A 14,283-nucleotide genomic window follows, 5' to 3' on the forward strand; every position below is an offset into this window, starting at 1 on the left:
TTAGAAATGATCTTCGATCACTTTCTCGTATCTGGATTTCACCTAAGCATAGAAGCAAACCATAACCGGCGCTTCTTGCAGCACCTTTACTATCGTCGGGAAGGCTTTTAGCGGTGTTTAGAAAGGCCACTAGAAAAACACTTTGCAACTTGATAAAAATATGTCTGAAATACTAAATATAAATAAGAGGAAGCCCATACATATTAGTGGGATTCACCTGATAATGTAAAACTTGTGATGAAGAAGACGTTATAAACTATCTTGTACACAACCTAAAAAAACTAACTAATTTATCCAAAAAAAACTAACTACACAATAAATATAACTCACATGCACTTTGTTACCATTTGTCTATCACATCGATTAATATATTCTAATTAAGTATTACTTGATTGTTGTAGAGGAACCATATAGGTGACAATTCCAGAACGTCTTCCATAAGTATACTAATATCAAATGTACAAATAAGTCACCTCAAAACTCTATCACATAAAGGAAATTATTCTAATCATTTACTTGACAAAAATATAAATTTTAAAATCTTAATTCTCAAAATAAACATAAAAAATAAAATCCTCATGATCATGAACGTAAAAAAAATTAAATTAATTCATGATAAAAAAAATAGTTCAGACTGCTAATTTAAGAGTTCAATACATCCTGTTGAAAAGAAATGCGGATATTTCATTTTATCAAACAATCACAAACTAATAATTTACATTTAACTTAATTACAATCAAACAACAACAACAAAATCCTATTCTCATATGCAATGGGGTAAGGGGAGGTAGGGTAGTAGGCTGCCCCCAACGCCAGGTTGAGAACAGTTTCTGTGGAAGACCTCCGACAGTCAGAAAATTAAAAATAAAGATAAAATACAATGCATGTATAAATAAATAAATAAATAAATAGTTGAACAGTCTTCATATGCACTCTTCATATGCGCGTCTATAATGGGAAGTAATCCATCGCTTTAAGACTTCTCACGTTAGATCGAAAATTTAAGGTATTTTTAGTTTATTTTTAAACTTGAATTACTATATAACGATAAAAACATTTGTATTTAAATATAATTTTTACTAATATTTATATAAATATTCGAACAAGGGAAACTTAACCCACGAAAGTTTATAATACTAAAAAAGAGAGAAGAAGGACCTTTTTGCATTGACATTCAAACTTATCAACAACATTACAGTGAATCTACTTGGGCTTGAAATTGTCCTAATAAATTGTGAAAACTTTTCACTTTTCCGAGATTACTTGTTCTAGTTAACCTTATACAAAGCCATTTAAAAAGGGGGTTCTTTACTGAAAAACAACCATAAAAAATGCTATGCACAACGATCTTCCATGCTTTGTATCAATTGTCTCGTTGCTTTCCGACAATCTCAAATATTTTTTTTTCTTTTGTGGTGGGGGTATGTGTATCCGACAACAAACATGGGTCTGCCACGGGCGGTTAAATAATTACGGATTTACCTCATGTATCTTGTCAATGGCTTCTTTCAGCGGCAACCGTTGATCGGGATTGGTTTCAGTACAAGCAGCTCCGATACGGAGGAGTTGAACCATCTGGTGGATGGAACTTGAACCGTGTGATATCTCGGGATCAATCAAATCGGCTGCTTGATCTTCGGCTACGGCTGTTTGAACCCAGTGGACGATATCGATCCCACCTTTGCCATTGCTTAGATACTGAGATGGGAATTTGCCCGTAATGATCTCCAGGATGAGGACTCCCAGGCAGTAAACATCGGATTTGGGGGAGACCTGCTGGGTCTGAAGGTATTCCGGGGATCTGTAAGCGAACAGACTCTGGGGAAGACAGTCGGGGTTTGTCAATGGCTGAAAGGCGAAATCGCTCAGCAATGGCACGTAGTCGTCGTTTAAGAGGACGTTGCTGGATTTAAGGTTTCCATGGGGAATCTCGTACGTTGCGAACTCCGTATGAATGAAACCCAATCCATCGGCTATTCCCTTGATGACCTTCGAACGTGTTGGCCAGTTTAGATTAGCGTGAATGATTCCTCGATCACCTGAATCAAATCAACCACCTTTATTTGATGATGAGATTGGAATGGTTTTAACCAATTTGAGTATGTGAAATCATACCATGCAAGACGTATGAGAGGCTCCCCTTGGGCATATATTCAGAAACAACAAGCTTCTCCTCCTTTTTAAAATGATACGCCAATGGCGTCAGTACATTGGGGTGCCTTAATTTCCCTATCCGTTTCATTTCAGCGTCGAATGCTTCTTTTCCCAGCCGATTCAATTCCTTCATCCTCTTCACCACCACCGCCAACCCATTCCCCATCACCGCCTTATACGCTGACCCCAACCCGCCGTTCCCAAGCACCTCCGCCGCCGCCTTCATCAAATCCTGCATCCCGAATGCACCCTTCTCGTCGTTCATCATAACCAAGTCAGCCCCCCACCCTTGCTCCCGTGCGACGACCCTTTCTTCGAGGAAGTACTCCGGCGGCTCGTATCGGATTTCTTCCGCTTCGTGGTGGTCGTCGATTGGGCTTGCGACACCTTGACCGGAAGAACCTCCTCTTTTAACGGTTCTTTGCTTAAGATACTGAAATCATCTTCCCTCCTACGCCGCTTTGCCATAACGAAGGCGACTACGACCAACAACAACACGGCGGCAATGCTGGCGATGGAAATAACGACTACATTGGAATCGGATCCTTGGGTTTTATCCACCGACGAGGCTCCTTTGCTATCTGACTGGTCAACTTTGCTACCCGAGCTTTCGCCATGGCTATCCGAATCGTGAGTTTCGTTGCACACTTTTGACAAGATTCTCCACAAAGACCGTCGTTTCCTTGGAATGCGCTTACTTCAAACTTGGAGAAACTTGCTGGGATTTCGCCTTGGAGTTTGTTATCCGACAGATCGAGGGAATTAATCACTTCTGGATTTTTCAACCGTGGGATTTTCCCGGAAAATTGATTCGACTCCAGATGGAGTTCAATGAGATTGGGGAGTTGCATCAACGAATCCGGGATTTTGCCGCTGAATTTGTTTTCGTTCAACCAAACTTTCTTCAAATTCTCCATGGGATAAAAATAATCATTGGAGATTTCACCGCTAAATTGATTCTGAGACAAATAGATAGCCCTTAAAGAAGTGAGATTATTGAACTCCGGGATGGAACCCGTGAAGGAGTTGTTTATAAAGCTGATGGCTCTCAACCCGCGGATTTGAAGCAAAGCCTGAACGTCGATTTGACCGGCAAGCTGTAAACCCGTCAAATGGAGGGCAACGACGGAACCACCAGAGCACTGAACACCGAGCCATTTCTTCTGACAAGGATCGGAATCGGAGACCCAAGAATCCAACTTGGCATTGGTGATAGATTTCTTGAGCTTGAGGAGGGCCTTTTCGTCATCGGATTGAGAGAGGGAAAGGGAGGGAAGAAGAGAGGCAAGGAAAGGAAGGAAAAGGAGGAAGCGAACAGCGGCCATATCTGACCGGAAATGTGGAAAAGCTCCGGGAAGAAACGAGCCGCTGCTGCGTGGAGAAATGAGGGGTTTTGTTGTTTAGGTAAGGTTTGGATTGAGGAGAGGCTGGTGTAGCCATTGTTGGATACGAGTATGGGGGAGAGGTTGAATTCAATGATGGGAGCTGGCGAAGGTTACATCAGATCCTAAGAATAGCATTTGGTGAGGGAAATCACCTCAAACTTTGGTTTTTAACTTCTTTGACCTTTTCATCCCCATATTATTATCAATTCCCAAATTAATAACCCATCCCATCTATGTAACAGACTTCACCTAACTTATAACCCTCTTTTATGGATTCAATTCATCATCTACTCTTAATTCAAAAATAATACGTCAATGAGTATTGATATAAGTGATTGAGATTCAGAAATTAACCTTTTAAGATTAAATTTTAATCTTACCATCGTTATTCTTAGTGGGTAATCCGTAAATTCTTATATAAATCTCAATTGGGTAGTAGCTATGTCCTAGCCCTAAACTAGGGGAGATACCTTTGACCTAAACTTTAGGCAACACAAAATAATACTAATTTTTTAGGATAAAATATTGATTGGATATAAAAAAGTCAAGAAATTGATGAGAATAAATTTGTAAATAATAATAATCAAAAGATCAAATTGAGTAAAATACAAAGTTAATGAACTAAATTGAAAAAAGAGTACAATTTTAGTAAAAGAAAATTGGAATTGGAGTTAGATAGGTACTTTGTAGTGGAAGGGGAGCATGTGGTTTAAATTTGGCCAAAATATATTTAAAATGAATGATGAATTTAAGAAATAAGAAAATCATGTAAAGTTGAAGGGATAAATTGAAAAAATATAAAATTTGTTATCATAAAGTAGAATTTAAAGTAAATAGATATTTTATGATGGTTTAGGAGTTTGTAGTTCAATTTTGATAAAAATATACTTAAATGAAAGAATAATTGAAGGAATGGGAATATTATGGACTAAATCGTAAAATTATCAAAATACTAAGTCAATTTTAATTGTAAATGACTCAAAATATTTAAATTTTAATTTTACTCGAACTCAAAAATCGACTCAACAATTAATTAACTCGAATAACTCAATATTAGGAAAAAACAATTTTCAAATATAGTTAAGTTTTGTTTACTCCAATGTTATGGGTAAATTGTTTTTATAACATATTATATAGTATATGCTAAACTGTGTATTAATGGTGAAAAATAATGAAAAAGAAAAGGTGCAATAGAACTAGAACTTGGAACTTAAGGGGATGAGCACCCCTGACCTATATAATACCTTAGCCCATAAGGCAGAAAGTACAAAACTATAGTAAAAATTAACATAACTATGCATAATCAGAAAGTTAAATTTATATATAATCAGAACTAAACATTTCATATTTAATCAAAACTAAACGTTATATTCTAAGATATTATATTTTCTAAAAATATTTTTATATAATACTTTAAGTTATTTTCATTGATTTTAAATACCAATATCAATTTTCATATAAAAAATTATAAAATTAAATAAAAAAAATCAATTTCATTTAAGGTGATTACATTTTTTAACAGACCAAATAGACAATCAAACTGAAACAAAACTAATTTCATAAAATCAAAAACCAATTAATCTATAATCTATATAAAAAAATATTTTAATGGACCAATCTATCATTTATAGTTACTTATGTTACCAAATTTATAATTTATAATTTTTTATTATTTATAAAATATATCACGTCTATAAATAAGAGTACTAACTTTATTAGAATATTTGATTAAATAAACTCTTTTGATAAGAAGAGTCATCACCCATGTAATAAGAACTTTAATTGTTTTCTATGAGGTTTTCGTTATATAATAATAAATATAAATATAAAATGTATATTGAATTGCTTAATTTTTAAAGTGGATTTTTTCCCAATATTCAATCGATCTAGTAAGTTAAGATACTATATCCTTTGATTAAGGTTATAAATTTAAATTTTGATGTTAATTCAAATTAATCGATTAATATATTGAATATAGATTGTTATGTAAACAATTATACCTGAATTTTAATATTTAATTTCTTTTACCCTGACTGCATTTTTGTAATGTTTCTGCAATGACGAGGTGGTTTCCGGGTCTTGGAGCAGGTCGAAGATTTGATGTATTTGATTGGTGTTCTGCGATAAGAAACATTCAATCATTGTATTTAATTTACTATTTTTATATAATTAAAAATAATGTTAATTAATATCTAATGACGCTGATTAACATTTCTCTAATAATACTTGTTTGTGAACGTGGGATTAAACGATTTTAAATTGACAAACGAAGTTGCTTGAAAGAAGATTTATTTTTTCCTTTCTATAATTAATGGTGAACAGGCCGAATCGGAGCAATATTCATAATTCTTTTAACTAGTATAAGATCTAATTTTGTTGAATAAAAAAGAAAAATACAATTAAATTATAATGAATGAAATCATAAAATGTAAAGTATATTAATCATGTTATTTAATTATTCCTTTCAAAATCTATTTATTGTCATCGATGATAAAAGAAAATGTTGTTCTCTTTCAAGAATCAGAATTCGAACAACTGCTTACATTATCAAAGAAAGTTTTAACTACTCATATCGTAAACTAGCATATGCAAATGAGGCATCCAATAGAGCAATTTTTCCTTCTTTTGAAAGGCTTTCGACTATTCAATTCCACACGAAGTCAAAGATTCCCATAATATCCTAGCGAAATAGCACTGATGTCATATTCAATAAAATTTCCAAGAATGTAACACCCTAAACTCGATTAGGCCTAAAGTGTTACACTGGGCTGTCGAGGTAACCCCTGATCCTCAAAACCTATTCATTTTCTTTTCAAATGTATTGAATGGTATCATAATAAAATATAAACAATTGTTATGAAACATTTTACAAAACCAGATGATTTAAATCAAAATAATACATATTTAAGTTTACAACTCAAATACATAAGTAAGGTTCTATGAATAAACATGCCCACTAAAGCTACAGTACAATACTCTGTCGGAGATACTGGAAGTCTTGTGGTGATGGTGCCCAACGAACTGCTCAAGCTATGGACCTGCCAACAGAAAACATCAAAAGGTTGAGCTTATAAAGCTTAGCAGTATAATCACTAATCTAGAGCAATATAAGAATTTAATAAACTAAAGCATGCTAGAGACATAGTACTAAGCAGTAGGTACAAGCATGATTCCAATCAGTGTTACCCATGTAAAGTCCTCCAATTCTATCCAACGAATCTACGTCTCATGCTTCCCTTAATCTTCGCTAAGGGCCCCGCTATGAGTATACAAGTACTAAGTCTCTAACATTATTATCATCCTATAATGCATCATCATGCCAAACACAATGACGGTACCCGGTATCACAGAGACGCTGGTACTATCACTCAATAATAAGTAAGCATCGTGGTGTAGCTCAAAGTCATATAGCATCACAAAACTCACACCTCTATTTGCTTAATAGAGGTACCTTGGGTAGACTTGGGTCACACGACATCAAAATCTCCCAAGTATCTCAGGAAAGGTCCGGGTCACATAGCATGTGCACCTCCGAATACCTTAGGCTAGGTCCGGGTCACACAACATCAATACCTTACCTTACTAGTATACTCCTCTTGAGTACTTGGAATATGTCCGGGTCATATAGCATTAGTACCACGTTCAACTAGCGACTAAAGTTCATCTTACACTAACTTGGATATATCCATATATTTTATGCACACAAGACAATCGTCCTATTGCTAAAGTAACTTGGGTGTCCTCAGCGTTTCCCGAGCTGCACACAAGGGCATAAATCTTATGGAATCTTACCTTACAAGGCTCTTATGGTTGTCACACAATTATTATTATCTTGTTATTATTATAAGTCTTTCTCTAAAACTAACGTCTTAACACACGTTAGTCGATTTCCCTCTAAGGAAATCAAAGTAGCTCAGTTACTCGTTACCGATCTTGTTGAAGGTGATGCCATTTTCTCTCACCTACACTTTCTTTCTCTTCCTCTTACCTAGGACGTTAAGGAAAGGTTAATTAGCACTTAAAGGGTATTTTTGTCATCTCTGACTTCAGAGATACCTCTAAGCGTTTCACGATTTTCTATCGTTTACGCTTGTTGTTTGCTGACTGAATCACTAGTTAACCCGATACCTGACTCTGGTTCATTACTGGGTAACAACACTTCTAACGCACTTATTGTACTTCTCCCAAAACCCTTGAAGTAGTGGAACGACATATCCATTCCCAGTTCACTAACGTTCTCGAAGCCTCATACTTTTTGTCAGTATTGAATCTGACATATTCTTCATACCACTTATCGAATATCTATTGTAACGATCTTCGATCCCAACTATCTATATACGTCCTTGATTGAAGATACTTTGGTGTATACACTTAATATGGTTACACCCGATGTAACCTACTCCTACGAGTGTTTTTAGGTATGTTTGGTCATTTATGTCACTCACGAACTAAGTCTTACTATGATGGATCGTCCTTAGATCTTACGGACCTTAAACGGGTCAAAAGAACATTCAACAACACTTAGGACATTTAATGAATGCAAATCCATCATTTTCCATCGAGCACAACAGAGAATGGATCAATCATTTTCTCTAAAGGATCGATTCTTTCTCCAAGGGATCGATCTTTTTGAAAATGGATTGATCTTTTCGAAAAGTGATTGATCCTTTGCTGGACAGAAACTTTGGGATCGATCCCTTTGGATGAGGGATAGATCCTTTTTCTAGGAATGACTTGCTTAAGCTTAATAATCGCTCAAGAATCACCCCAAACGACATGGTTGGTTTCTAAACTTATTCAAGCTTTAGTAAGTTATTCAGGGTCTCAAGGAATCATTTAAACATATTATTAACACCCAAAATGTGACTTGGTTGAGAAATCAAAGATGAACCCTAAAATGCTCAAATTATCAAATTTTAGCAAAAATCATAGATTTATAAAACCTTAACTCCAAAGGATTATAAATACACTACATTGAATTTAAAAACCCAAAATGAAGCTACTTTTTTCTATTAAGCACCCTCATTTTTTTTACTTTGGTTGATTTTCCACCATTTTTCTCAAACCAAAAAGGAAGACAATATCCTTAGAATACCAAGGGTTATAGGATGAGTTTGAAACATATTAGAAGTCAAAAGGATTAGAGAAAGATGTTCTTTCCAATTCTTAAAGCTAAGGAGACTTGGAGGAGAGAATGAGAAGAGAAATGAATAAAAATAATTTAAGAAAATGAGATGGGATGAGAACCCACATCCAAAACACCAATAAAAACCCTAAAATCAACTTCCAAAATCTTTAATGGTCTAATTTCACTTTTGGTCCTTTGCATTTTATCTTATATTTAAAAATCCATTTTTTATGACTAATAGAGCCCCAAAGCTAACCCAATTAAGCCTAACAATTTAATTTATAATTTCACATGGCATACCTCTTGGGTAAACCTGAAACTACTATCCCGTAATTTAGGGTGTTTTAACTCTCATCTACTTAAAATAAATTTCGTCCTCGAAATTTACTCTGTCCAATCAACAATTTATCCTTAAGTCAAACACTTAGGAACCTTGAAGCACCTAAGTTATATCAAAATTAATTCTGATGGAAAAAATCCTTACTTTCTGACTTGAGGCTCAAAAATCACAAAATCGATCTACAATTTCCTGAGGGCATTAATAACACGGAACTTTAAGAAAAAAACCTTCAAAATCTCAAAGCTAAGAAATCACATTATTACTATCCAACGCAACATGCTGAGAATATTCCAAAAGGATAACACTATTCGTTCATTCACTAATATCTCTAAGACATTCTCCGACAATCTTACTCAATTGAGTTAAATCATTGCCTAACTCGATAACCTCTTTTACTTGTCGAATTCAAGCAACTCAACATGATATACATTTAGATCTTATGGTACTTACCGACACCGTCTCGATACTGACTGAAGATACATCGATAATCCTCAATTAACATTAATCTCTATGCTTCTGCTGCGCAACTTTGGTTCACTACTCAACTACAGTACCTGCCTTTTTATTATATATCTTGTGACTCACATATGCAATACTCACCTGATTGAACATCTAAGGTATTCACAACTAAAAATCGACCACTTACGAAGCAGAACTAACGACATTTGACTCTCTCGGAGAACACACATTATAAAGCAGAGATCTCACAAGGTTGAACTGTGACTTAGGATTTCTGAGATTCTATATCTTATAGACGCCAACACTTATCATCGTTGAGGTAACGATGACATTTGATGTTAGTCATATGATGCTTAACGAACTTAGTTTTCTATAACCCAAGGTACCCAAAATATGCAGTACTAAGCAACACTACATGCTACTAAGTCTAATATATAGTCTGCGCTCACATACCATGCAAGGACACTACTGTTGAGGCTTGGCTCACTTAGCTAACTCACATACCGATCGTGCACAAATGCATACTGACGAAATCAGAGGAAAACGAAAAAATGTTGTATCGAAATATACACTTGGCTAACTTACTCCTCGAGGGTACTTGGGGCATCTATGCCCAGTTAACAACCAAAGTGCTCTAGCACTGACTGAGACATATCCTGATGTTTATAACAACAAGCAATCGACATACTGATTAGAACAACTTGGTATACTTAACTATCATGGAGATCTTCATCTCCAATGCTGAACTTGGGATTTTGAAAAAAAATTTGCGGGTTGATCACACGAACTATCAAAAAATATCTGAAATAAAATTGATCATTTTGCTAAGGTTGACCTATTCAACACCTGATTCCTTATTCTAATATCCTCCACTCAAATACTTTTGTTACTTAGCTCACTGGTCACCACAAAAGAATACGTGCACATATGCTTACTAAAGCAACACGAAAAACTGAGACATCTGAAAACATACCTGGCATTTCATATGTGACATCAACATCCTGACCCTGATTCTCTACTATATGACGAGCAGGATCGAACCTCATCAAACCAGAAAAAGGTCGAATCACTACTCTACTCTCCTGTCCGAGCATAGAACCAGCGCTAATCAAACTAGGACAATCCAAGGATCTGCATCCATAGCACTTCCTAAAAAGCTTGAAGTACCTCCTTTGATGATTTTCATCACAATGCTCGCACTCTGGATACCTTAAAACTCTATTACAACCTCTAGAGTTTGCTACAGACGGGGAAGCTGGTGATCTCCTACGAGACCTTACACCTGTACTCTGACTCGGTTGGAGTGATAAAGCCAACGTCACTCTCCTTATACTCGGGCTACCTGATTCACCCAACCAATTTCTTATCATGGACTGCACCCTCTCCACAGCCTTAATTTAGCGTGACTACTATAAAAAACACTTTAGGCGGGTCTTCCGCCTTCTACTCAAGGAACATATGACATCTCAAAGACTCGGTCGTAACTAGCTTTGGAGTGTAACGACTCAATCTGAGGAAATTTCTTTCATACTCAAACACTGAACGGTCTCCCTGAATCAACTGATAAAGCTACATCCTCAAACTATCTATATGCACCTCATTAACATATTTGTCTCTAAATTTCTCTATGAGTTGATCCCATATAGACACCCTCGGATGTAGAGTTATCCCTACTGGCTCTTACAAATCGATAGCATCACCCTTGAGCAAACTAGTGACGCACTCTAACTTACCCTTCGACATAAGATACAGTTACCTCATAGTAATCACGGTCTCCCTCAACCACTGATCGATCAAAATCAATTCATTGAGGCTTGAACTGTAGAAGCCGAATGTATTATACCTTAGCCTTTCCACTGGTGATTTTATCGTCACTGACATAACCTAGGTGGTCGGTTGTACAATTTACGCTCTAGGAATGACGTCCATTATCTCCCTGAGAGTGGAGATCAAACCTCTAAAGAAGGTCGCCTCTGCGACTCCTGCGCTTAATGAGACCCCATGATCCTCTGCTCTAGGCAAGAACTCCTAGTTAACATTATCGAGATGAGAGGCTCAACTCTACATCCTATCCACGAGACCACGATCAGAAATATCAACTGTTACAAGTTTTTATAACACAGACAAAAAGAGAGGTACCATCAGGATTCCAGACTAATACAAGTACGTTGAGCACCTAGCGACATGAATTCATGACACCTTACTAAAAACGACCACTGGGTCCTAGGATTGACTCAACCTAACACTCTGGTACCATTAAATGTAACAAACTAAACCTGATTAGACCTAAAGTGCCACAATGGGCTATCGAGGCAACCTCTGATCCTCGAAACCTATTCATTTTCCTTTCAAATGTACTGAATGGTATCATAATAAAACATAAACAACTATTATAAAATATTTTACAAAATCGGAGCTTCGTGATGCATGATTTAAATCAAAATAATATATCTTGAAGTTTACAACTCAAATACGATAAGGATTTATGAATACACATGCCCACTAAAGTTACAGTACAATACTCTATAGGAGATGCTGGAAGTCTTGCGACGACGGTGCCCCATGAATGCTTTAAACTACAAACCTGCCAACGAGAAACATCCGAATGCTGAGCTTACAAAGCTTAGCAGTATAATCGCTAATCTAGAGCAGCATAAAAATTTCTTAAATAAAACATGCTGGAGACATAACACTAAGTAGTAGGTACAAGCATGATTCCAATTAGTGCTACCCACGTAAAGTCCTCCAATTCTATCTATTCTCAGTTCTATTCATTTATGTCCCTCACAGACTAAGTCTTACTATTACGGATCATAATTAGATCTTACGGACCTTAAACGGGTCAAAATAACATTCAACAACACTTAGGACCTTTAATGAATGCAAATCCATCCTTTTCCATTGAGAAAAACAAAGAAGGGATTGTATCTTTTGAAAAGGGATCAATCTTTTGCTGGACAGAAACTTTAGGATCTATCCCTTTGTCGAGGGATCGATCTTTTTCTTGGAAATGACTTGTTTAAGCTCAAGAATCACTCAAGAATCACCCCAAACGACATGGGTTAGTTTATAAACTTATTCAAAAGCTTTAGTAAGTTATTGAGGGTCGTAAGGCATCATTTAAACATATTATTAACACCCAAAACGTGATTTGGTTAAGAAATCAAAGATAAACCCTAAAATGATCAAATCACCAAATCTTACCAAAAATCATAGATTTATGAAACCTTAATTCTCCAAATGATTAAAAATACACTACCTTGAATTTAGAAAACCGAAATGAAACTTCTTTTTCTATCAAGCACCCTCATTTTTGACTTTGGTTGATTTTTAATCATTTTTCCTCAAACCAAAAAGGAAGATAAGATCCTTAGCATACCAAGGGTTATCAGATGAGTTTGAAACATATTAAAATTCAAAAGGAGTAGAGAAAGATTTTCTTACCAACTCTTGAAGCTATGGAGACTTAGAGGAGAGAATGAGAAGAGAAATGAAGAAAAAAATCTAAGAAGAGGAGATGGGATGAGAACCCACATCCAAAACACCAATAAAAACCCTAAAATCAGCTTTCAAAAATCTTCAATGGTCTAATTGTACTTTTGGTCATTTGCATTTTATCTTATATTCAAAAATCCTTGTTTTATGACTAATAGGGCACCAAAGCCAACCAATTAAGCCTAACAACTCAATTTATAATTTCACATGGTCTACTTACCTATCGGGTAAACCTGAAACTACTAACCCGTAATTTGGGGTGTTACAAAAAATGTTTTCGAACTGCTTAACAACCTGTTCGGATATGAATCCCCTGGTAGATCATTCACCAACACCCAAAATTTAATATTATGGAGTGACACCATCATCGGATCATCCCCTTCCCCAAACGATGCGGAATAAGCATGTGAAAATTAAAATACCAAGGCCCCTTTATCTAGATACAATCCACATCTACCTCATGATACAGACGGAAGAAAAACGGACCCTCTCCCAATTCGATAGTCGAGACGCCTCCGATTGGATAGCACACATTCATTAAAGTAGTTCGCGTCACTTAAAAAATATCCATATTAGTCGTGAGAAGATGTCCCACAAAGTAATTGTCAAAATTGATTTTAGCCGAGACCCCCATTTGTTCTAATGTCAAAATCTCATCTCCTCTCTCAATTGAAGGTTCTCCAAGTCATGTTCAATCTCTCCCATGGAAACTAGAAGGTACCAATCAACAGATGGAAACTGCAAAACCTAGCAAAACTAGACGAAAAGAAACAGAAAACACACCATAGGAAACGTGCCGCAAAAGGCAGAAAAACTAATAGTAAATATTTAAATTTTAATTAATATCAAACATAATTTATATTTTAATAGTAAATATTAACCTAATAAAATTTAACAATAGTGTGTAAATGGATTTACTTTAATATATTGTAAAAGTAAAATATGAGCAAATTGTTTTCAAAAATGGTGTGGAAAAAAATGGCTCGAATCGTGATGAAACGGAATTATTTGCTCGAATAGGTTAAATGTAATCGCATGGACTGCCATGCTTTTCCCAAGCAAGTCGCATGGATTACCATGCGTTTCTCATTATAACAATTTTCATAGTTTTTGCATGCAATAAGGTAATTTCAATAGGGTTTTGCATGCATTTGACGTAATTTAATAAAATGGGGAATCCATTTACATGCAATATTTAGGTACAATTACATGCAAACCTAATTTCTTAGATTTTTGGACGTATTTTATCGTGGTGTCCGGTTACATCGAACCATGTCTGCTAATTAGGTACAATTATATCCTTGTATAATTCATACTCTGAC

The 14,283-nt window shown here is 35.6% G+C and overlaps 1 protein-coding gene across 1 annotated transcript; it reads right to left on the bottom strand.

Annotated features, from left to right (window-relative positions):
* Positions 1 to 1,306: 1,306 nt before the first annotated feature.
* On the bottom strand, positions 1,307 to 3,637 carry LOC120176729 (pollen receptor-like kinase 3). Its single transcript, XM_039183089.1, is given in 4 exon segments — positions 1,307 to 2,039; positions 2,116 to 2,436; positions 2,439 to 2,761; positions 2,803 to 3,637. Coding segments are annotated over 4 exon segments (1,890 nt in total). The 5' UTR covers positions 3,480 to 3,637; the 3' UTR covers positions 1,307 to 1,470.
* Between the last annotated feature and the right edge of the window lie 10,646 nt (positions 3,638 to 14,283).

Source organism: Hibiscus syriacus, unplaced genomic scaffold (assembly GCF_006381635.1).
Source record: "Hibiscus syriacus cultivar Baekdansim isolate YM2019G1 unplaced genomic scaffold, ASM638163v2 tig00112253_pilon, whole genome shotgun sequence".
Classification (NCBI taxonomy): Eukaryota; Viridiplantae; Streptophyta; class Magnoliopsida; order Malvales; family Malvaceae; genus Hibiscus; species Hibiscus syriacus.